At 39.0% G+C, this 26001-nt stretch overlaps 1 protein-coding gene and 1 long non-coding RNA gene across 2 annotated transcripts; one reads left to right on the top strand and one right to left on the bottom strand.

Moving 5' to 3' along the window:
* The first annotated feature begins 219 nt into the window (after positions 1–219).
* LOC140064959 (uncharacterized) lies at positions 220–26001 on the top strand. The gene is made up of 2 exons (XR_011847837.1): positions 220–350; positions 25762–26001. It is a non-coding gene; the product is annotated as an uncharacterized lncRNA (long non-coding RNA).
* On the bottom strand, positions 20784–25951 carry SLC39A3 (solute carrier family 39 member 3). The gene is made up of 2 exons (XM_072112211.1): positions 25745–25951; positions 20784–22997 (listed from the first exon to the last, which is right to left on the bottom strand). Exons 1-2 carry the CDS (start codon positions 25949–25951, stop codon positions 22260–22262), a joined length of 945 nt encoding a protein of 314 aa, XP_071968312.1. The 3' UTR covers positions 20784–22259.

The raw sequence follows: 26001 nt of genomic DNA, 5'->3' as shown, positions 1-26001 counted from the left end.
AAGAGCCACACGCAGCAGTTTCCTGCTCTCCCCCATGCTTCAGTCTGTGGCGCTGCACTCAGTGATTAATCATTCAGGGACATGGTGTAATTTGTCACTGATGAGCAGCACTCCGAGTGACTCCTCAGGATTCTGCAGGAACCCGTGGGCTGCCAGCATGGATATATCAAAGGGAGGGCTGTGTGTGAGGGTGTGAATGTATTCTGTGTGATGATGACACCTCAGCTTGTTCATACACACACATATATATATTATCCAGAATTAAGAACCCACACAGTATTGGATCATATGGGATGCAACACAGGAAATAAAAGGGCAGGAACAGACACAAAATGACTTCTGTGTCTGAGGTAAGTAATGGTGTCTAATTGTCTTCTTTCTATGGGCACTGCAGTGCTGGGTGTTCTCCATTACCCAGTGGAGAAGCTGCTTCTACATGTAGTGAGAGGTAATATCCGTGAAAAAGGGTTACTCCCTCTTTGAGGCAGTAGTTAGTCGCTAGACGTTGGCGCCAATTTGGGCTTGTTGCGCTATTGACGTTTACCAGAACTGACGTGCACTGAGCTGAGGGCTTGGAGGCTGCTCCTGTGTGGAGAGCTTCATTAGCGTGTATCGATGATTCCTCTATTCCCAGATGGTTATGAAGCCTTTCAGAGCTGCAATTACCCAGCTGCTTGTTGCCAGAGCATGCACACAAAGGATTAGGCCTGTACTCTGTTTTTTCTCTGTTGTGATCGATGCAGGGGTTTCCCCAAAAGAAGAATAGCTGAAAAAGCATTTTTAGCCACGATAAAAACCAGGGACATATATATATAACGCTCAGGTTCTGTCAAGTCACCTGTGGTGTTGGTCCTTCACCTTGGTTATAATTTCAGTCGGATATAAAAATGGATGGCTCTTAGAGGTATCATTTTCTGGTTACTGGAGGGCATGTCGATTGCATTCATAAAGATTTGAGAACTGAAGTAAATGATGTCTAGGTCAAAGCATGTGAAACAAGCTATATATAGAAACAAGAATGCAGAAACATGCCATATGCCCAAGACCATAAATACTTTATATATGATTACACCACAGCACAAAAACAAAATAAAAGCATAAAAAACGTCAACGAAGTCACAAATTATGTCTGATACAGGTGAATCCAGCATTTGATAGTGGTAGTCGTAGTCCTGATGACACTAGCTAGCTCCCCTTACTGGCAGAAGCCCCTCATGACAATATATATGTACGCCCATATCATAATACAGCATAATCCAATAATGACATGTACAAGCAATCAAAAAGATAAAAATATGACTGCAATCAAATCTATAATATAAATAACAAAGGTATTCCAGAGCTATAGATAGAGCCAATATTACCTGTGCAGGCGAAGATCAATATGAGGGGGAGAGGGAAAGCTTGGAATAAAAAACCCCTCGCATATCTTTTACAAAAAAGTGGGCTCCGTACTATCTTACTCCTAGTGTGTACACCGGTCTAATGATGAGGGCTCTCATTCCACATCCAACAGACGTCTTTAAACAGATGACCGGACTCAAACTTGCAATCCAACTTTTTATATATCAAAAATAACAAGTGACATAAAACACATGTACATCAGCAAGTCTTCGGCGAGATGTGCCAATTGTCCACAAAGAAGTAGCACGTTAGGAGACCATGGCCTTTCACTGAGACGCACACGCCCTTGTAGTCCTGTGGTCGCATATCGCCACCCGGAGTGCTCACGCGTAATGGTGTACCCATTTAAAAAGGATACCCCCATGTGTCTCCTAGAGCAGTGATTTTCAACCTTTTTTGAGCCGCGGCACACTTTTTATACTTAGAAAATCCTGGGGCACACCACCAACCAAATTAGCGCAAAATGACACTAAACAGTCATATTATACATATAGTTAATAATATAGATTCTAAATTTATTTTACTGGAACCTGGGCCTGTTTCGATAAACACAAAAGGGATATCCTGGCAGGAATGGTGGAAAGACACACACGAAGCTCTTCCTCAACAGTTCTCAGTTTCTCCCTGGTTTTAGTATATGGTGCTGATTATTATGTGGCTCATATACTGCAAAATAAAGGGGTACAATGAGAAGTACTATGGCCATGAGGCCAGAGAACAAGTGCCAGCTCGTATACTCAGCATATGAGCTGGTACTTGTAGTACTACAGCCTCATGACTATAGTATTTCTCATTTTACATTTCTCTGGGAAACAAAACACAGGGGGCACCATAGTTTGGGGAACTTTCCCCGCGGCACACCCGACCATGTGTCGCGGCACACTAGTGTGCCACGGCACACAGGTTGAAAATCACTGTCCTAGAGTAATCAAATGCTCACTTATGGTCCAAGCCGGAATCCACGGTGCATTGAACAAAGTTATCCTCGATCTCTGAAGGACGCACATGCACTAAGGAATACTTGTGCCGAGTATGAAGTGCCTCCAACCGTGCGTGCACCAAATTCTCCAATACGCACACTCCATGACAATATGAAGACCGGAGTTGATCCTAAGGGATCGCGCATGCACAAATCTATGCTGTGCATACTGATTAAAGAGAATAAAGAGGACCCAAATGTGACCCACAAGGATAGAATAAAGGGGACCTCCGTGTAGTGAATATATCATAAAATTATCTAGAGAGAGATATATACATATGAACATATCCATTACCTATGTATTTCTATAATGTATGCATGTCCACAATCAATCTTTAGTAAAATACACATCCCACTCACATACACACTATCATGGGCCCATGATTGACTCACACAGTCAATAAACATGTGCATATATCATAAAAGCATTAGTGGCGACCGCATATATATATATAGAAGTCCTAACTGATGTGAAGGTAACAATTATTAAAACGCCTCACCAGGCTTTTATAAAGTGCCAAATCCTAACTTATGTGCCATAGTGTTTTTGTGCGACACAGTAAAGGTGAACAAATTGACTCTACTTGTTCCCACTGTGAAGCATGGAGGAGGAGGCTTGATGGTGCTTTACTGGTGACATTTTTATTCAAGATTGAAGGTATACTGAACCAGCATGGTTACCACAGCATCTTGTAGCGGCATGCTATTCCATCCGGTTTGTGTTTAGATGGATCATCATTTATTTTTCAACAGGACAATGAACCCAAACACATCTCCAGGCTGTGTAAGGGCTATTTGACCAAGAAAGAGAGTGATGGGGTGCTGATCAAGAGAATGCCAAGAGTGTGCAAAGAAGCAAGTAATCAGAGTAATCCAAGCAAAAGGTGGCTACTTTGAAGAACCTAGAATATAAGATATATTTTCAGTTGTTTCACACTTTTATGTCAAGTATCAAATTCCATTTAATTGTTAGTTGTGATGCCTTCAGTGTGAATCTACAATTTTTATAGTCATGAAAATACAGAAAAAGGTGTGTCCAAACTTTTGGTCTGTACTTTATGTAACTGAGACATGGACATGGGGATTTGTGGTTAAATTTATATATTTAATTGATTTAAGGGCACACTAGACAAAACAAACACAAATAAATACAGTTGACAGAGTGTAGATGAGAAGTGGAGTACAACAAATCTAAGCAACCCAATGAAAGTTAATTACTTTGTTACTGCACCAATGGGGATGGCCGACACGTCCGCTTCTTTCTTCATTGATGTTGGAATAATCCCCTGGGACAAGAAAAATGGCCAAGGCTGATTTGCTCTTATTGATGGTGTAGACACACCCCACACCCCTTGGCAGGTTCTAGAATACCTCTTAACTGGACCAGATCCCAGGACCTTGGATGAATTATAACTTCTCAATGAGAGAAGTAACTATTGAGCCTGATCATGACCCACTTCCTATGCTCACATTGAGAGTTTTGTGTATCTCCTCTGAGGCTTTCAAAATAGATTGAGACCCAAGAACCCGATTCACCCATCCCAGAAATGTATCTGGTATCTGTCTGGGGTGGCCCATAATTCTGTCACTGGCATTTGAGGTTATTGGCTTTATATTCTTTGAAGTTTTGGTGGAAAAATACTGTAGTGCCAATGAGTCTGGTAAAGTGAATGGCTTGCACTGCCCCTGGAGTTAATTACCCTATCCAGCTTGTATTCAGGGTAAGGCTAGGGGTGGGAGATCGTTCCGTTCTATGTATGCATTAATGTACATGTGAAGACCTGACATGTGCCCCCCATGCTGTATACTTCTATATACTTCTATACATCATACCTCCCAGTGTCCTGCAGTACCCATGAGAAAGTTGGCCACATTCATTTCCTGACAGTCACCCCAGAACAGTAAGAGCAGGACTGTTTGTATTTCGGATTCAAGATAGTTTGCGCTTTCTTACTTATCTGAAACTATGTAACCCAAAAAAAGAAAAGAGCTGGGGATATGGGCAGTAAATAAAATGTCGAATAATCCCCTGCTACAATTATATACCAAAACCAATTTATTGAACCAAGTAAAGAAACTTATCAAATCAACAAGTACAAGACTATAAATTTATACGTTTAGTCAATGTATAAAGGCAAAACAATGGGAACAAATGTTAAAAACAGTGCATGCCTTAGAGGTAATCAAAAACTATAAGAGTATATTGAATATGTGTATGGAACAAAGGATAACAAAGGTCACAATACAAATAAGAGACCAAAAGTATGGAAAAAACATATCACAATGATATAAACAAGACCCTAAAGTATAGTTACCATACCAACTAAACATGCACACACTGTGCAACCACGACACGTGTTTCGCTATTAGCTTTCTCAAGGGGACTGTCTGGTGTTAGACTGCTAGAGAATATATATAGAGATCCACCAACAGCAAGACAGACTAAATTTAAAAAAATTAAGTGCTTGTGCAGTATTAGGTTGCGGGTGTGACTAACGGCATCCAGAAACAGCGGCGATACAATACAAGAGTCGCAAGACCTCGGGCCAACACACGGAGGCCCGAGATCTCGCGACAACACGATCGCATCAGCACATGGAAGTTGCTCATGCGCAATGGGTAAAAAGAGTCACGAACCCTTCTGAATCTAGCACAGCCGCGGTGTATAGAAGAAATTGCACAGGAGGTGCGTCTATGGGAAATAGACGATCGCTCAAATAGAGAAAGCAACATATGTGCCTGTTCACATCAGGAGGAATGTTAATGTTGAAGATGATGAAGTAAATATTTAATAATAATAAGTGTAATATATATGAAAAAGACAGAAAGCACTTAATACTGTCAATACTGCAAACAAGCACTTAATTCATTTTTAATTTAGTCTGTCTTGCTATTGGTGGATCTCTACATATATTCTCTAGCAGTCTAACACCAGACAGTCCCCTTGAGAAAGCTACTAGTGAAACATGTGTCGGGTTTGCACAGTGTGCCTTGCTTAGTTGGTATGGTAACTATACTTTAGGGTCTTGTTATATCATTGTGATATGTTTTTTCCATACTTTTGGTCTCTTATTGTATTGTGACCTTTGTTATCCTTTGTTCCATACCCATATTCAATATACTCTTACTGATTACCTCTATGCTTGTAAGGCATGCACTGTTTTTTTTTTTTTTAAACTTTCATTTTTATTGAAATTTTGTAGTTTCATCTGTTACAATAAAATAATAAGCATACTAGTACATAGGTCATCATTGTTGTGCACATCAACAATCACAGTTGTAAGAGGTGTAAAAGATACATGAAATACCAGGTGAGCTTCTCAGTGGTTAAATGGGGTGTGATGATGCATCTCTATATGGTATAATTCCACATTAGATCCTGGTGAACCCATATGCACTTTTCAGAAATCAATATTAGATCGACTATAGGCATGCACTGTTTTTAACATTTGTTCCCATTGTTTTGCCTTTATACATTGACTTTGTGTGAAATAAAATTTATAGTATTGTACTTGTTGATTCGATATGTTTCTTTACTTGGTTCAATAAAATGGTTTTGCTATCTGTAACTATTGCACACCTACCTTACAAAACATCTGAGAAAATGTGCCAGGATTGCTAAATCAATAAAACCAGGAGATAGACTGGATCGTTGTCAGAATAGGAAGTTAAACAATTTTCAGTGGTTTCAATAGGTATTCTCACTTAGAGGTATCAAACATAAGGATGTCTTTTTTATAATTTGATCAGATCTAAAACAAAAACACTATTCCTTATGGATATGCATAAAATTTTACCAAATAAAGTTTTTATTGAAAACCAAACAATAGTTTTCCATTTTTTTTACATTTATGCAGTATAAACCGTAAACAAAAACCCAAACCCTTCCCTCCCTGCCCCTGCTTGGTGGGTAAAACATCCATGCTTCAATGCATAACAGGCAACACATAGCCAATGTTCTTTTGTTTGGGTATATAGGTTGCGAGAGAGAGTCCATCCAGGATAGCCTTTATCCTTGTAGGCTACATATATTACACAATATACATTGGATCAAACAATGATATATACAGATATAGAGCAAACAGTGGTGTAACATATAACATCAATTGGTGACAATCATCTTACATTTCCATTGATTATTCTGTCTCTAGTAAGAGTTAGAGGAGCTAATCCTGGGGCATCAAGCCATGGGCCACTTGTGGCATCAAATTTCTTCATTGAACTTCGCTTTTGGCAGACAAATTTATCTAGTCGTATTAAAAGATTGGCCCTAGAAATAAATTCTGAAACTCATGGAGGCTCAGCATCTTTCCAATGGAAAGCAATTAGTTTCTTGGCTATATAGAGCAGTCGCTGCACTGCCAGTCTATGACTCTCAGACAACTGCACCTCTGACACACAACCTAAGATACATATAAGAGGATTACGTGTGATAACTGTGGAGTATGTTCGATCAATCAGATCAAGAACCTCTTGCCAATAGCGACGTAATCTGGGGCAGTTTCACATCAGGTGTATCAGATCTGAACCAGATCTGGGGCAACAATCATCACCTCTATATCCCATTTTGAACAGCCTGACAGGGGTAAAGTAGAATCTAGGTAGCAGATATAAGTTGGATAATCTCTGTGACTCGCTAACCGACACTCTGGGTGCAAATTCTAAAAACTCTTGCCACTGATCTTCTACAAAATAATATTTAATAAATAATGAAAATGTGCCATGATAATCAATGGTGGCAATATATGGTACAAATTGTATGTACACTAAAACTGTAGAAATATACAACATACTGTATGTAGTTATTCTTATATTACATATATATATATATATATATATATATATATATATATATATATACAAATATTTAAAAAATCTAAATATATAAGTATATACAATAATAAAATTGATAAGGTTGAAAGGTATTCTAGGCTAAATTGAAATGTGATAAGTGTGCTAGAGGAAACCAACTCTAGGCAAAATTCTCTAAAAAGAAAATCTCTACTTATTATAAAAAATTATCCCAGACATGGCAGACATGTCTTAAATTGTCTTAGTTTTTAAAATGCAGTGGTATAGTAAGTGTTATAAGAAGGTTCTTACCCGAGGTAACCAATCACCACAAGTGTGGACTGCTGGAGTCTGTTCAGTTCCCTCTGGTACTTCTGTTTGTGCGGAAAGTAACAGATAGGCCACCTTCCTCCTCCTGTAAGCATGTGCAGTGTGTGATCTGAAGTGAGAAGGTGTTTTCTGGCAGTGTATCACTGAGCTTGTGGTGTGCTATCCACGGTTAATGGTGCTGATCCTAATAGCTGCAGTGCAGGGCTGTGGTGTGCTGAGCTTTAAAATGTTTATTTGTGGAGCTAGAAATATATGGTTGAAGGAAATGATTTGAAGTATTAGTGTGGAAGTGAAAATGTCTAAGGTTATGAAAAAAAAGGTTGGATAGTCTTATGAAGAAATTTGTCACCACACTAACCCCTATCTCACAAACAGTATCTTCTTCTGTAATATGTAAGTCCCCTGGAGTGCTTTTAGTATATTTCTAGGTTGCAGCATGAATGAAAAATCATCTATTATTCTTTTGTAGGAAGCAGTCAATCAACTTCGCCCTCTACAGTCAGTTTGCTCTGCCCACTCCATGCATCTTGTGTCCAAACCCTGCCTCCTAATTGTAATGTCATTCCCTGGCCGAGATCTGGAGAGCTAGGACGCAAGATACCAAATACATGCAGTGAGTCTCAAGGCGAAATACATATTACAGAAGAAGATACTTGTGGGTTTGGTAGAGTTAATGTGGTGACAGCTTCCTTTTAAGGCTGGGTGGTAGAATGCATGTGGGAGGTAGAATACACATACTTGAGTTATAGTTTGAAATGATTTCTTTGGGGGGATTATAGCTGTCAGGTGGGGGCAGGAGAGAAAGGGTTCTTAGAACTTGGATGGAAGAGGGACTGTTATGTGGTGAAAAAGATCAGTGTCTCATGCCATTCTACTAGTAGTAGATTATAATATTGGTGGTTTGGGTGGTAGCCCTGGGCCCAAACCACCCACCAAATTGTATTCTCACAAGGACCTTCACTCATGAAATCCTTGTACATCTGTTCCTGCTCTCAGTTCAAATGTACAAAGCGCTATTTCAGGAAACCACAGATTGAAAGCAGGCAGAAGGGACGCATCCTCCATTTTCAAAAAAGCTTCATTCTAGTACTATATGCAGGAACTGAATTCTGGACGTGTGGGGGCTATAATATTCATACAGCCCAGGGCCCATAGCAGTACTAATTCTCCCAGGCATTCAACACTCCACCATGGCAATAATTTTAGTGTGAGCATCACTCCTATAAAAAAAAAATACCAACCTTCCTCCTTAACCCCTTCACACAACACATCTTACTATAACATTGTGGGGCTGCAGGGGCTGTATGGAAAGAGTTCTTGAACTGAGCTCTCTCCATACACGGCAGGTGTCAGCTGGCACCAATTGTGGCAGTTAAACTGTTAAGTGCCTCACCTTACAGTGCTGCTAGTGGGCGCCACCATCTTGGATGGCCAATCAGCGCCACCCCCCCCCATGATGTCATCGGTGGGGGCAGTTCGGTATCCATGACAGCCTCTATGACACTCTCATAGAGACTTGTAGGCCTCTCATAGCTTTTAGATATCAGCAGTAAAATTACAATATAATGCAATAAAGTAGTATTCCAGTATATTGTATGTGGGATCAGACCCTCCAGGATTAAAGTACCCTAGGGCCATGGTGGCGAACCTATGCCAGATGTGGCACTCGGAGCACTCTCTGTGGGTACCCAGGCCATCACCCCAGACAGGACTCAAAACCTCCTCCTGCAGTCCCTGGCCACCAAGGACATGCTGTGATCAGATCTATTTTAAAGTTACACATCCTAAAGCAGCCTGGGACTACAGGAGAGGCAAGGAGGTGCAGACAAGGCTGCGTTATTATTGTAGCTCCTGCTTTGGGCCCCACAATTCCTCCTGTTCAGGGGGCCCTGGAAGGAAGCTACAATGATAATCTGAATTTCTCCTATTTCTTGCAACTGTTTTGGTGTCATCAGGACGCCAATATAATTTAAAAAGCCTTGACAAAACAGGTAGCGACATGTTACCACTTAAATTGCTATGTTGGCACTTTGCATTTAAAGCACGAGTGCGTACCACTGTGCGCCGAAGCAGCTTCGGCTATAAAGATTAAAAAGTGTTTAAACCATGATACAGCGATTTATGAAATCACTAATGAAATGAAAGTAAGCATCGGCACCAGCTCACCCTGAGCTGGTGCTCGGTATATGCATCTTACACCTACCACTTCAAGTGGTAGGTTTCCTTTAAATAAGTAGGTTTGGTTCTAGTTTGGGCACTTGATCTCTAAAAGGTTTGCCATCACTGCCCTAGGGGACCTGAAATAAAACAAATATTTAAAAATTAAAATATTGAAAAAAAATAAACCCCTTTCCCTAGAACACATACAAAAAATAAACAGTAAAAATAAACATGTAAGAAACATGTTAGAAATCTCCATGTCCCAAAATGCCTATAGCAAATGGAAAATAGCACCCAAACATCCGAATCGCCATTTTTTGGGCATTTTTCCATCCATTTATATTTCTGATGTCCTGCATCATGAAGGCTTTGGAGTAACTGATTTTGATTCATTTTAGAAATTGGAACAGTATGTGGACGCATATGAGAATAAAGTTGGTGTAGAGGACTCTTATCTATTGGAGCGGGCATATTCTTATTTGGAGGCCACTGTTGCTATAGTTGTTGTTTTTTTTTATTTTTACAAGTGCTTTTAACCCCTTTTGGTCTAAGCTATTTTAGAGCTTTAGGACCAGGCCTGATTTTTTCCATTTGCCCAGTGTATTTGCCTTTGTAATGCTTTAACCCCTTCCCGACATTTGACGTAATAGTACTGCATCGCGGGAGGTGCGTTCCCACAAAATGCAGTACTATTACGTCATGCTTCTGGCCCCGGCTCCTGAATGGAGCCGGGGCCAGAAGCTGCAGGTGTCAGCTATATATTATAGCCGACACCTGCCTCTAACACCCTCTAAATTCCCCCTAACATGCCGCGGTCAGCGCGACCGCAGCGTGTTAGGGGGAATTTAAAGTGAATCGGACCCCCCCGCGGCGCTTACCGATCGCAGCCCCGGGACTGCCGGTGCCCGGGGCTGCGCGATCTCCTTCCTGTAGCCGGGTCCGTGCCTTCTGACGGGACCAGGTTGTAACACACTGAGCATGCGCAGCATGCTCAGTGTGTTACATTACACAGTGTAATACATCTGTATTACACTGTGTAATGTGAAGAATAGCTTGAACAAGCGATCAGTGGATCGCTTCTTCAAGCTTACCTGTAAAAGTAAATAAAAAAAAGTTAAAAACATTGAATAAAAACATGTTTGAATAAAAAGAATTAATTAAATAAAGTTAAAGTCCCCTACACACAAATATTCCCTATACACATGCAATAAAGTGAGAAAAACACAAAATCGCCAAAACCCCCCACATATTTGGTATCGTCGCGTCCGTAACAATCCGTACAATAACTCAGAAACATTATTGGACCCGCTCGGTGAACACTGTAAAAACAAAACCCGAAAAACACGCCAAAAATTTACATTTTTCATAAAATCTCTGCACAAAAATGTTCTAAAAAGTGATCAAAAAAAGTTATGTGCGCCAAAATGGTACCACTGAAAAGAACAACTCAACACGTAAAAAATAAGCCCTAAACTAGCTCTGTCAACCAAAAACTATTATAGTTACGTCTCCGAAAAGATGGCGATGCAAGAACAAATGAGATTTCCTCTATATTAGTTTTTATCCAGTAAAATTGTAAAAATAAATGAAAAACTATATAAATGAGGTATCACTGTAATCGTAGTGATCTGTAGAATAAAGATAATATAGTATTTTTAATGTACGGTGTACGACCCCCAAAAAATACAAAAAGAAAGGAAACCAAAATTGACAATTTTCTTTTCACCCATACATTCAAGAGTTAATAAAACCTCATCAATAAGCTAATGACCCACTAAAATGAAGTATTTGTAAAGTGCATCTCATGTCGCAGAAAATAAGCTCTTATATGTCCAAATTGCCCAAAAAATAAAGATTGTATAGCCAATAAAAAGTGTCAATGCATAATCTGCTCTGAATGGCGCAGCTTCCCTTCGATGCCCTGGCGTGTGCCAATACAGCAGGTTACCACCACATATTGTTATATGCGGGAGGGATAGAAAATTTGTACATTTTTTGAAAAACACATTAATTTAGCCCAAAAAATTTCCCTTTCAAAAATTGCATTCGATTTTGTTTTAACCCCTGTAAATCAATTAAAGGGTTAACAAACTTCATAAAAGTTGTTTTACGTACGTTTAGGGGTATAGTTTCTATAATGGGGTAATTTATGGGGTTTTACTTTTATTTAGGTCTCTCAAAGTGACTTGAAACCTGAGCAGGTCCCTCAATAGCAGGAGTTTTTACATTTTTTATGAAAATGTTAAAAATCGCACCTAACGTTCAAAGCCCCATAACATCCTACAAAAATAAGACTATGCATAAAAAACCATGTCCACATAAAGAAGACATTCGGTGAATGTTAGTTATTACGGTAAGTATTTTTGCGGTTATGACTATGTATGGAAAAAGTAGAACATTTTGAAGTTCGAAGATCAAGAATTTTTCCTAATTTTCACCAAATATCTGATTTTCTCATAAATAAATGCAAAACATACCACCAAAATTTTTCAACTAACATGAAGAACAATGTGTCACAAGAAAACAATTTTAAAATCACTTGGATATGTTAAAGCGTTCCAAAGTTATAACCACTTATAGTGACACAGGGTAGATTTGAAAAAATGGGCCGTGTCAGGAAGGTGAAAAGTGGCTTCAGCGTTAAGGGGTTAACATATCCAGGGGATTTTGAGATTGTTTTCTCATCACACATTGTACTTCAAAGTAATAGAAACATTTTGATGATATCGTTTGTGTTTAGTTATGAAAAAAATGGTTTGCTAAAAATTATTCATTTTCAAAGTTCTAAATTTTCTGCTTTTCAGGCAGATAGTAATAGCACCCAAGTAACTTAATAACTGACATTTCCCAAATATCTGCTTTATATCGGCATGGGGTTTTATGCGTCCTCGCTCTTCTCTAAGGTTGTTAGGCGGTTCAGAATTTTGGGTGCAATTTTTCTCATTTTTATGAAAATCGCCAAAACTCTTATTTAGAGGCACCTGCTAAGGTTGAACCCCTTACCGATGTGTAGCGTAATAGTACAGCGCACTTCAGGTGCAGGTACAATGGAGTGGGCTCACGGGCTGCTAGCACCCATCGTGGGTGTTACCCCTGCATTCACCACCGGCAAAGCTGCCAGCGGCTTCAAAAAGGTGACAATCGTCGCTCCCCGTGACATCATCGGGGAGTGGCGATCTGTCAACATGACAGCCTCGGGTCTTCCGAAGACCTGAGGCTGCCTCATTTTAATCCATTCATTACAATGTGCAATATGCACATTTTAATGAAGGAGGTAGAAAAATTCCCATATACTGCTATACGGGTAGTATGGCAATATATGGTAGGATCGATCAGACAACCTAGGGTTAAAGTACACTAGTCAGTCTGAAAAATAGTAAAAATTTAAATTATAATTAAAAAACATAAAAATTAAAATCACCCCCCTTTCCCTAGAACTGATATAAAAATAAATGAACAGTAAGAATCATAAACACATTAAGTATCGAAAATACACGATCTATCAAAATATAATAATGTTTTTTCACTGCATTTAACCCCGTAACAGAAAATAGCTCCCAAAGTAAAAAATGACACTTTTTTTGCCATTTTGAAAAATATAAAAAATTCTATAAAAAGTGATCAAAAGGTTGAGTGACCGGTTCAGTGACAATTTTATTTTATTCTATGCGTTGTTTTACGGACGCGTAGAATACCCTAGATGTTGTGGGTTTTTTTTGTGATTTACCCTATTATATGCTATATTTGATTTTTATATCGAATGGGACTTCAGGGGACTTTTAATAATTCGCGATCCCGGCTGTTACGGCAGGATCCCGGCTACCGCGTACTGCCGTGATCCAGTGGCAATCGCCCGGGCGATTACCATGGCGTAACTCTATGTCAAGGTGCGAGAACTACCCGTATCCTACGACGTCGAGTTACGTCAGGGTGTGGGAAGGGGTTAATACTGTACAGCCTTCTATCTTTTTGCACTAAGCTGGATCATTTAACAGTCCTATGGAATGGATTAGGTTGTATATAACCTTGCAACTTCAAATGGTTCGTATGGTTAGTTGGATGTCGGAAACTGTGGTTAGCATTGCAGGGGACAGTTTAGTTGCCCTTTCTATTTTCTCTGTATTCGTCTTATTTTACATAGAATTCAGCTAATTATCATTTGCAGTGTTTCACAGAAGACAACTTAGCCAATCCTGTTTGAAAAAGTGACTGCTAGACAAAGTCATTTTTGTGAGAGGTATATGCAGATAAAAATTTGTAAAGAATGGTATCAAAGCTCTTTTATTCCTTTTGCAATTACACTTTACAATAAGAAACTAGCAGGTTCACGTTCAGCCTCTAGGTGGGAGGAAGTAATTAATGTTTCACGTGGTGGTGGTGGTGGCGGTGGCGGTGGCTTTTTACAGGGAAATGGCTTTTGGAATAAGGGGAGTAAAAAACAGAAACACAAAAACTAAATAGGGCTGAGTCATGAAAGGGTTAAGAGAATCTTACTAGATCTACAAGTTCAAAAGCCTAGCACCCAGAGGCTTAAATGAATCATAATATAACATCATCCCACCAGCCAACCTGCCTCTATCAGTCCTGGTATTTGTATTTTGTTTGTCCTTGGAAACGACCATAAACTCCTGACTATGGTGAGCAGATTCCTCGGACAGGAAAAGCTTTGCTTTGAAGGGGAGGAGGCAGAGAGCACTACAAAGAGAGGAACTTCCTGTCCAGAGGAATTTGAGAGGAGAGAGTGACATAGCGGTGCTGACTGTGTGTTTTATTGATTAGGTGAGTTAGCAGAGTGTGTCATTGTATCTTATAGCCATCGCACGACTCTCATCTCTCTTTTTTCTATGTGTCAGGAAACCCTTTATAAAACCATGAATACAAAAATCTACTTTTAAGGGGTTTTCCAATTAAACAAGTTAGGCCCTATCCACAGATAGGATATAACTTTCTGATTGCTGGAGTTCTCAGTGATGGGACCCTTACAGATTACGAGAAGAAAGGTCCAATGTATCATAGTACATTAGGTGGGAAAAAGACCCAAGTTCATTAAATCCAATCTTTAAGAATTACCATATATACTCGAGTATAAGCCTAGTTTTTGAGCACAAAAAAAATGTGCTGAAAACCCAAACTCGGCTTATACTCGAGTAAAATAAAATATATCAAAACTCTCCTTTCTGGCTTGCCCCACTGCTGGCTATATACTGGGGCAGGAGCTGGCTATATACTGGGGGGCAGGTGCTGGCTACATACTATGGGGCAGCGTCCGGCAGGCTATATACTGGGGAGGCTGTGACCAATACATTTCCCACCCTCGGCTTATAATCGAGTCAATAGGTTTTCCCAGGTTTGTGGCCTCGGTTTATACTTGGGTCGGCTTATACTCGAGTATATATGGTAAACCACTTTTTCCACAGTTTGACCCTCGTTGCTCCCCGAGATGACCAGAGATGATCTCATGATCTGTGGGGGTCCCATCATTGATAACCCCACAGATCAGCAAGTTAGGGTCTAACTTGTTTTCTGGGAAAACCCCTTTATTTATACAGCATCTAAAAATGTACCAAACACATAAAGATAAATAAAAAATATATCCATTACAAAGGCTTGGACATGCATGTTTAAAGTGTCTGCGACAGTTTTGTGAAGTGCAATTTGTTATGAAGAAAACAAGCCCATACACAGCTCTCTAAAAAAGTTATGGATTTTTGAAGGTGGGGAGTGAAAAATTAAAACGCAACGACGAAAAAAGAGCCTGGTAATCAAGGGGTTAAAGGCATTGCAGAAATGCAAGCATTTTTTTTTACACATTACCATGCGTTTGGCTGGTTTGAAAGTGTATTTCTTAACCCCTTATCACCGACACTAGTTTTCAGCTCAATGACCAGACTCGATTTTTCAAATCTGACATGTCTCACAATAATTGGTTATAACTTCGGAACGCTTTAACATATCCAGGTGATTTTGAGAATGTTTTCTCGTGATACATTGTACTTCATGTTAGTTATAAAATTTAACTGAGCGTTTCGTTCTGAAAAAAAGTGAAAATTTGGCAAAAGTTTGTAAAAATTCTTCATTTTCCAAGTTTGAAATGTTCTGGTTTCCAGACTAGATGTAAAACTACCCAAAAGGTTTGATAATTAACATTTACAGAATATCTGCTTTATGTTGGGATGATATTTTACGCTTCCGGTCATTTTTCTAGGATGTTATGAGGCGCAGAACTTTAGGTGCCATTTTTCTTATTTTCATGAAAATTGCCAAAACTCACATTTTGAGGGACAACTCAGCTTCCAAGTGACTTTGAGAGGCCTAAATAATAGTAAAACCCCATAAATTACCCCACTATAGAAAGTTCACCCCTCAACATATGTAAAACAACTTCTATTAAGTCTATTAACCCTTTAAGTGTTTCACATGGGTTAAAAAATATGGACCTGCGATTTAGAAACTATAGAATTTTTTTGGAAAATACATTAATTTAGCCCAAAACTGACATTTTCAGAATAAATTAAATGATGAAACGCACTGCAACGCTTGATGCCCAATTCCTCCCGAGTGTACTGATACCCCATATGTGGTGGTGACTGCTGTACGGGCGCACGGCCGAGTATAGAATGAATGGAGGCGCCATTCACAGCAGATTTGTATTGTCACATTGTACGACCGATAAATTTTATTATTTTTTTGGTAATGCGAACATATGAGGGCTTATTTTTTATGGGATGAGATACAATGTATAGATAATTTATTTTGGGGGTCTATAGCTTATTCATGAGATTTTATTAACTATTTCAAGGGGGACACAAACAAAATCATCAATTTTTATTTTGGATTGTTAGCATTTTTTTCCCCGCTCATTGTAACGTAAAAATAATATTTTATCTTTATTCTCTGGTTCACTACGATTGCAGTGATACCTCATTTATATAGTTTTTCTTATTTTTGCTCAATTTTCCTGAGCAAAACCAATATTGGAGAAAATCGCATTGTTTTTACTATTGACAAATTTTCAGGGCCATAACTTCTGTATTTTTCTGTTGTCAGATCTGTTTGAGGGCTTATTTTTTGCGAAAACAGTTGTTCTTTTCAGTCGTATAATATTAGGGAACGTAACTTTTTTTGATCACTTTTTAGAACATTTTTTGTGATGGTGTTTGATGAAAAATTGTATATTATGGGAAGTTTTTTTTTTTACGTAGTTCACCGAGCGGGTTCAATATTGATTTAGATTTATTGTACAGATTAATACGGATGCGGTGATACCAAATATGTACGTGTTTTTGTGTTTTATTTACTTTATTTGCATTTTATGTGTTACTGGGGAGATTATGGGACTTTTAATTTATTTATTTAATTATATTATAAAAAGATAAAAAAATTTTTTTTAACCTTTTTACATTTTCTACTTCTTGGCTTGAATAAGCGATCATCTTCAAGCCTTTACACTGCAATACACTTGTATTGCAGTGTATAGTGTAAGTAACTGAGCATGCCGCGCATGCTGTTACTTACAGCCGGGTACTGACAGGAAGGCAGAACCCGGCGGGGAGAGAAGCCTGCATCCTCGGGTCACTCGTCGGGACCCGGGGCAGCGGCTGGAGGGATCGGATCCCCCAGTAAGCACACCGGGGGGGTCCGATCCCAGGTGTTAGTGCCGGGTCTGGGCTGTGATATCACAGCCCAACACCGGCACCAGCGAGACCCGGTGTCCCTAAAACTTCTTCTGACGCGCCGCCGCAGAAAGGCGTACGCGTCAGAAGAAGTACACTTAATGACCGCCGTAAAAAGCCGATACGGCGGTCATTAAGGGGTTAATTTCTGGAAGTGTAAACAGTTGTGTTTACAGTTTTACAGCTGCATACACTTTTAGCAATGGAGAAAAAAAAAAATCATGGCACGTGTGACCTCACCTTCAAATTGTTATTGTGCTATGTTTTTAGTTTCAGAAGGGAGAACTTGGTTCAAGAGGAATACAGGAAAGAAATAACCCAGGACAATTTTTATTAATTGACAAAAAAAATGCACATATAATTTTATTATCACTATTGGATTTATGGCTAAGCCAAAGAATACTCGCAAATAAGAAAGAAATGCAAAAATAAATAAATAACATTTTTCCAGTAAAAGATAAAAGTCGTATAAATACATAAAAATTCAGCAAAATGGTCTAAAATTTTTCTGCGGTTACAATATTCATAAAATTGTTTTAACTGTAATCTCTATGTAACAGGTCACATCAATAAACAATTTAAATAAACAGAGTAAATATGGAAATACATCGCAGTTTTCACAAGACTGTATGAATAGGTCTGTTGAATATGAGAGTAGAAGCACACAATTCTTCAAGAAAAAATACTCTGAAAGGGCTCTTACATTGGTGTTCAGAATCCATTTGCCTCCATTTTTCTTCCGTTTTCTCTCTGTGTCCATAAAAACAAAAACTGAAGGTTTAACATTGCTATGAAAACATCACACCTGTTTTTCTTCAGCCTCGTCTGTGAAAAAAACATGGATGTTTCATCAGTTTTTTTGCGGACCCATAGACTTCTATTACCTTCTGTGATCCGCATCCGTGAAAAAAATAGGAAAGGCTTCATGATTTTTTCCACGGACAAAAGATAACCCATAAAAAAGCCAATGGCTCAGTGAGGCATCAATGGGAATCACTGAACCACAAATGGGGAAAAAACACTAATGTGAAAGAGCCCTTATACAGAATCATTAAAACCAATCAATTACAGGTGGTCCCCTACTTAAGGACACCCGACTTACATACAACCCATAGTTACAGACGGACCCCTCTGACCTCTGGTGAAGCTTTCTGAATGCTTTACTATAGTCCCAGATTGCAATAATCAGCTGTAAGGTGTCTGTAATGAAACTTTATTGATAATCCTTGGTTCCATTACAGCAAAAAATGTTTAAACTCCAATTGTCACTGGGGCCAAACATTTTTTTGTCTGGATCTACAATGAAAAAATATACAGTTTCGACTTACATACAAATTCAACTTAAGAACAAACCTCCGGACCCTATCTTGTACGTAACCCGGGGACTGCCTGTATATGCAAACTCTTTCATTTACTGCAAATCAAATTTCTGCTGTGTATTTCATCTTAAGTTTCATTAGTTTAAATCTTGACAATAAAATCTGGATGTTGTTCCAAATTTTCATAATTTACTATGTTTCTAGAGCAAAGAGAACATGAACAAAAACAAATATTAACTACATATCCACCCATTAAGGTGGAGTAGTGGAGTAATGGTGACAGGTAACATGATAAACAAGGACTAATAACAAAATATCTGATTAACAGGTCTTGCAGGAATAACATCCAGCACATACAGTCAATCATACACAAAAGTCCGTTTTATCCACTTTCCTTTCTTTTAGCTTTAAGCGGTGTGTATAATTTCTATTTAATTTAATTTCTAATTTAACTCTTTACAGTCACTGGATTTACAGTCGTATGATCGCAGTAGTATTCCCACAGTATTTGCTGCATCCCAGGGCCACAGCTCAACCTTTGTGTTGTAAAGGTTGATTGCTACACCAAACTCTGCCCGCAATGTGTGTATGGAAATGTCATGACACTAACAAAATGTACTATTATCAGCTAAATAAAAATATTTCAAAAGGTTTAGTTATTCTTTAAGAAAATGTTAAATAACCCTAGAAGACAAATATGTCTCTGGCTGTAGGCTATAGGGAAGTTTCTAACCTTTTCCTAATTGGGCCTCATTGGCAGAGCATTCATATTATTGGACCTCTCAGCAACATTTATTTTTTATGTGGCTCCTGGAACTAGTATAAAGATATCTTGACAATTTTGCATGCAAGTTATTGCTTCTAAAATCTTGTGCAAAATGGCTGCCCAGGGCCACATCCTCCTGTGTGTGCTGCTCCATTGGAAGTGCAATCACATCATGCCCTTGACTTGCATTTTGCTATGCATCTCAATTTACTACTCCCTGAATGTATATATCTATATTTAGACCTGAATGCTTATGTTCAGTAAGGTGCACTCACACAGATTAGGAGAGATTTACCCAATTACATTGTTGTTAACAATTACGTTTACAAAGCGCAATGTTAATGCGATGTCAGCACATGCATTGACACTGCATTAACCCCTTAAGGACACAGCCAATTTGCACATTAAGGCGCAGCCGTTTTTTTTTTTTTTTTTTAAATCTGACCATAATTTTTAACATTTTAACTTATCTTACTGATTTTGAGACTGTTTTCTTGTGACACATTGTAATTTTGCCATATTTTTTGGACTATAAGAAAAAAAATCTTGCTAAAAAGTCCCTGCGTCTTATAGACCGGAGGTCAGGAGGATCCAGCACTGCCAGACCCCCTCCTCACCGCTGTAATGGAGATCGGGTGATGCCTTGACACAGAGCTGCATCCAATCTCCCAGAGAGGAGAGGCTCCGTTCTGCTCTTTCCCAGGTGTCCTACATGTACAGGACCTGCTGTGATGTCAGAATCATGTGACTGATCAGATGCTTCTTACATCACCACAGGTCTCATACTGCCATGCTGCCCTGGGACAGGGTAAGAAGAAGGGGAATGGGGGAAGTGTGTGTGTGTAGCTGAGCTGTGTGTGTGGTTCTGTGTGTGTAGCTGAATGGATGATGCAGTGCTGAGTGTGTAACTATGGATGATGCAGAGCTGAGTGTGTAACTATGGATGATGCAGAGCTGTGTGTGTAACTATGGATGATGCAGAGCTGTGTGTGTAACTATGTGTGTGCTGTGCTTTAGTGCGACCAACAGGGATATTTTAATTTGTGTAAAATATATTTTTCCTTTTTTTGGAAGCCTAAATCTGGGGTGCGTCCTATAGTAAGAAGCGTCTTATTGTCTGAAAAATATGATATATTAGTAGTATAATTTTGCTGATTGGTCGGGTTTTTGGGGGTAAAAATTCAACATTTTAGAATTTAAAATTTTCTAACTTTCAAATGTTTTAGTTTTTTTAACAAAAAGTCATACCACAAATTTTTTGTGTCCTTTCTTTGCATTGACTTTCCAGTTTCAGTTATTGTCATTGCAGGAACAATCAAATTGGTTCTGTGATGTCAGTGGATGGGTGTTGCCTTGCGATCCTCACCCGCCCCTTACATCCGCCACCCAGTCGCGAGACAGGGTGATGTCAGAGACACAGAAAGCGCTCATGTCCGATATATATTGGACGCTGAGCAGTAAGGCACTACTCTCAGCGCCCAATATATCGGACATGGAGTGTTAAGAGCTTAACATTTGCATTTTGTAAACACCAGATGTGAACGCAGCTGTAGTAGAAACACACATTTTGCCTGTTAACGCAAAACGTGTTGCTGCTTACTAAATTCTAGTGTTTAAAGGGAACCTGTCAGAAGATTTTACCCCACTAAAACTACAAGACTCCTCAGGCAGGGTATGAAATGTCCGTTCTAGAATTCCCTTTTTTGTCTCCCTGAAAGTCAGGCAAATATGACTCTTTTCAACACAGCTTCACATGAAATGAGTCGTTTGTGGTTGCAGGGGAAGGGGCGTCATTGGGGAGCAGCAATCGGTTGCCATGACAGCGCCGGGTCTTTATAATACATAACATCACTGAGAATTAAAATTTGTTACGCAGAAAATAAGCTCTCACACAGCTCTATAGGTGGAAAAATTTTAAAGTTACAGATTTTTGAAGGTGGGGAGCGAAAAATTAACAAAAAAAAGCCTGTGATGCGAAGGGGTTAAAGAGAGAATTCTAGAATGGACATTGCACAACCTAACTGTGGGCGCTAGATGTTTAGTGGGATAAAACCTGGTAATAGGATCCTTATAATGCTGAACCTGTAAACACATATGTGGATGAGTTACTTCCGATGCACGTGAAATGCTTTTCAAAATGCATACAAAACGCACTGTGTGAATGCAGCAGAAAGGTGATTTAACACAAAGAGCTGTTCTGTAAATTCTTTAATTATCACTGATGTTTGTGATGCAGTTTGTTCAGCCACAGCCTTGATTATATTCAGCAGATAATAGAAGTAATGCTGGTTTAGCTGACACCTATACATCGGCATGCTTGCTGTGCAGTGCATATGTCCTGAAAGGGGAGAAAAATGCTACTTCAAAAGAAGGTGGGTTCATATACACAGCTCTCCCCTTCAACTTCTATGGGGATTCCTAGAATAGTTGAACCATTTCCTCTCCTTTCTTACGGTTATTAAAACAATAGACATTGTTAGACATGTGTGTCACTAGCTTTGTCTTGGGCCAGGTTCACATGTCCAATAATGGATTTCCATTATGTTCTTCTGTTATGGCAGCGAGTCTACAGTAACTCATGGTAAATGGAAGCATTGGATTTCCATCATTCTCTTCCAGAATGCCCTAGCAGAGATGTGAACTGGGTCTTACACAAGACAAAACTCATACATTTACTGGCTTATAAAATGTCCTGCAAAACAAGACAAACAAAACGGTATAGCAGTGTATAGTGAAAGTAACATTTATATATTAAAAAAAGAGGTATAACAAGCATTTGATATTTCATGTTCATGTTAACTGTACACATATATTGTGTAACTTCATTCCATCTCCAGTTACCATTTGAAAAAGACAAGTCCTGCTAGAACTGTGTATCCAAGAACCAGGAAAAGGACTTTCAATAATCGATCATGTTTATCTTCCAGTTCCTTTGCTAAAATTTCAAAAAATGCAACAAACAAAAATGTTCCTCCTGCGATTCCCTGGAGAAGAGCAGAGGCAATGCCGCTGGCCAAATTTTGAGCACTCTGAATCGCCATTCCAATAGCTATGCCAATGGGAATCATGATGCTCACAAGTACAGCCATCTTGGCTGCATCTCGAAGAAGAATGTTTATCTTGGCCATGCTGACTCCAAGAGCCACAGCGACTAACGTCTCATGAATTACCACACCAATGAAAAGGCTGAGTAGTTCATCACCCTGCTCCTGCAAGCCAAGTGCCAGGCCCTCAAAGACAGAGTGGGCAGAGAGTGCAAACACCAAGCTGAAGAGTCGAAGAGGACTGGAATTGGACAGCTCTTGGATATTTAAGCCATGAGAGTGGTGACTATGGCCACCTTCATATAAATTATGGCCCCTGTTAGAAGATATAAAGGGGCTTTCATATTCGGAGTCGCTGCCAGCATCAGATCCCGCATTGAAGGTTTCCATGTCAATGAAAGACGGCTTCTCTTTCCTGAAGGTGAGAATAGCCTGCTCCACAAAGACTGTCAGAAAGAATCCAACCAGCATTATAGTCTCTGCCAGTGGGTAATCTGTGTTGATATTCCCAATCTTAAGGACCTCCTCAAACTAAAAAGAAAAGCAATTGTCAAAGTTTTCATGGCACAATGAAAGGCAAATACTTTTGGTTCTGAAGAAACTTAATAACAGATTAAAACAGATTTTATGTTAGGGTATAGGGTGTGTTCACATGATGGAATCTGATTTATATGCAGGGTTTCCAAACTTAGATTTTGATTTCCATGCCCTTTTGATTGTTCACTGCAATTCTGTTATGGTCCCTTTAAACTGCACTGACACACAGCTTGTGGTGCTTACTGCTCGGCTACTGCACATACTGGATAGCAGCGTGTGCTCTCCATGTGGAGCTGGTGCAGAATGACTTATTACTATAGAGTGGCTGCACTTCACTGCTGCACTCATATGTTAACATCACATGCAGTTACTATAGCACACATAGAGGAAATTTCTGTATATGCATATACACAGTCTGTATACTCCATAGAAATGCATCTGCATATGAATACAGGATATTGTGCAGTACTTGTAAATAGTCAGCCATAATGCAGCTTATTTTTTAGTAGGATAAGATGGAGGTTTTTTTTTTAATACTACTTCTGTATATATTGGAATTAATAAGACCTATTCACAAGAAGATTTACGTTTTTCCAAAATGTACATAATCTTTATTACAAATTTTGAAAGTTTGCTTACAATAATGCCAAAAAGATGGGTCAGAAGAATATGAATTTAGATTATTTTATGTTGTCTTTAATTTTCTCCTGCAGGTGTTCACCACCAAGATTAGATCAATTTTTATTATAAGGAAACAGGGAGAGAGAGGAGAGAAGTGGCAGTAAAATATAACTTTTATTAGGTAAGATTAAAATCTGTGTAATGGATACAAGAATAAAATCTAAACAAAATAGGGAAAGTTCTAGGGGTAGTGTCCCCTACCATGCAGAAAAGAGACCCCTATGATTTGATCTGCATGGATTCCCTTAAATTGAGGGATTCATTAGAGGGTAAGCTTCTAATTTTGTTTTATTAAAGCCTTATATTTATAGTTTCATGTCTCATGATATGTATATTTCTGCCTAGCGTCTCTAACACACTCTGCTAGTTTGTGTGTCTGTGTCTGCACAGTGAGCCCTGTGTTATATAGTGAGCTTTGGGTGAAACAATGTTGCATATCACTATAATTTATTTGCCCATTATTTATAAGCACTTATTTGTCCAGAGCAGTAGAGCCTCAGAAGATACTGTTAGCTGCAGCCCGTGTATCACCAATCTGTTAGTTTGTCTGTGTCTGCACAGTGAGCCCTGTGTTATATAATGAGCTTAGACAAAGGTTCTTTACTGTAAGAGCAGTGAGACTGTGGAACTCTCTGCCGCAGGAGGTTGTTATGGCGGACTCTATGTACATGTTCAAGAGAGGCCTGGATGACTTTCTGGAGAGAAAATATATCACGGGTTATGGGGATAAAACATTTATTTAATTCTTAAAGGTTGGACTTGATGGACTTGCCTCTTTTTCCAGCCTTATATACTATGATCGGGGTCTCTTTTCTGCATGGTAGGGGACACTACCCCTACAACTTTCCCTATTTTGTTTAGATTTTATTCTTATATCCATTACACAGATTTTAATCTTACCTAATAAAAGTTATATTTTACTGCCACTTCTCCCTTCTCTCTCCCTGTTTCCTTATAATTAAAATTGCTTACAATACAGGCGGTCCCCTACTTGAGAACACCTGACTTACATACGACCCCTAGTTACAAACGGACCTCTGGATGTTGGCAATTTACTGTACTTTAGTCTTAGGCCACAATAAACAGCTATAACAGTTATCACAGGTGTCTACAATGAAGCTTTATTGTGAATCCTGGTTCTTATGACAATCCAACATTTTTAAAATCCAATTGTCCCAGAGACCAAAAAAAAATTTGGCTGGGGTTACAATGATAAAGTATACAGTTCCGACTTACATACAAACTCAACTTAAGGACAAACCTACAGTCCCTATCTTGTATGTAACCCGGGGACTGCCTGTAATGGAATTGTAGAGTCTGATCAGGGATCAGGAGAATCAAAAAGGCAATAAATAGTCCCATGTAATGTCCCAAATCTATGGTTCCATTATTGTGTGTGAACAGTTATCAAGAGGGAAGGCGTCTGTCTTTGTTGCATTATGGCTTTGTGAATTTTATACATTTAGCAGCAGAGTTTTACTTCTATGCAGTGGCTTATTGATTTTTTGTTTTTTTTAATGTCCTGTAAAAAGTTGCAGTTTGGGACTGGAGTTTTTGACTTACACCGAGGGAGGGGAGGGGTTATCATTTTATGGGAAAGACTGCTGGTCAATCTCTTCCGTGTCTATATTTGCTTGCTGAAATAGGAGTTCATCTAGACCTGCTATACAGAATGACACATTTGCTGGTTAGTGCTCTTATGTTTGAATGGTGTTTAGTATAGGAAGTCTTTTTTTTTTCTTGTCTTGTTTCAAATTTGGTCTTCTCTGCTACTTCATAGTGAATAGGTGTTATTTGCTTTGGGAGCACATGTATTTTCAATGTGTCCCCTACTTTTTGGGTTATATCCAAGTGTTTTTAGCCCCTGTGTAATGGTTTATAGTGACTTTCAGATCATGGTTTCTCCATTATATTTTGTTGCCTCCACTCTGGTATGAAAGAAAGAAAGTTATTGGGCATAACATAAGCCAAATACATTTAGTGAAGCACTGACATATATACATCTTATATGTTATACCTAGATGTGTTCATACCCTACTGAACAGTATATAACTTGTTACCTTTTCTCTCACTGCAGGTAGAAGTGCATTGAAGCAAGTGGCCAAGAATACTCCTCCAGCAAAAGAATTGCACAAGGCAAGGATTCTCCGTGAGCGAGAAGCCTTCTCACAGTCTGTCTCTATAATCTTCACAGGCAGCAGAGAACCCAACATCATCAGCACAAACACAGCCAGCAAGCACAGCAGCTTTGCCACTATGAGATTCATTCTGAGTGGTCTTCGTAGAGGGTGCTGTAAAGAACTGTGCCAGTGTCAGG

Source organism: Engystomops pustulosus, chromosome 1, assembly GCF_040894005.1.
Source record: "Engystomops pustulosus chromosome 1, aEngPut4.maternal, whole genome shotgun sequence".
In the NCBI taxonomy this organism is placed as follows: Eukaryota; Metazoa; Chordata; class Amphibia; order Anura; family Leptodactylidae; genus Engystomops; species Engystomops pustulosus.
The sequence above is the reverse complement of the archived record's forward strand: the minus strand, read 5'-3'. Positions and strand labels throughout refer to the sequence as shown.

Excerpts from the sequence above, each read along its gene's own strand:
- SLC39A3 (XM_072112211.1), bottom strand. The coding sequence starts at position 25,951 with ATGAATCTCATAGTGGCAAAGCTGCTGTGCTTGCTGGCTGTGTTTGTG. Across the intron at positions 22,998-25,744 it reads TACCTGCAGTGAGAGAAAAG|TTTGAGGAGGTCCTTAAGAT; the intron begins GTAACAAGTTAT and ends TTTTCTTTTTAG.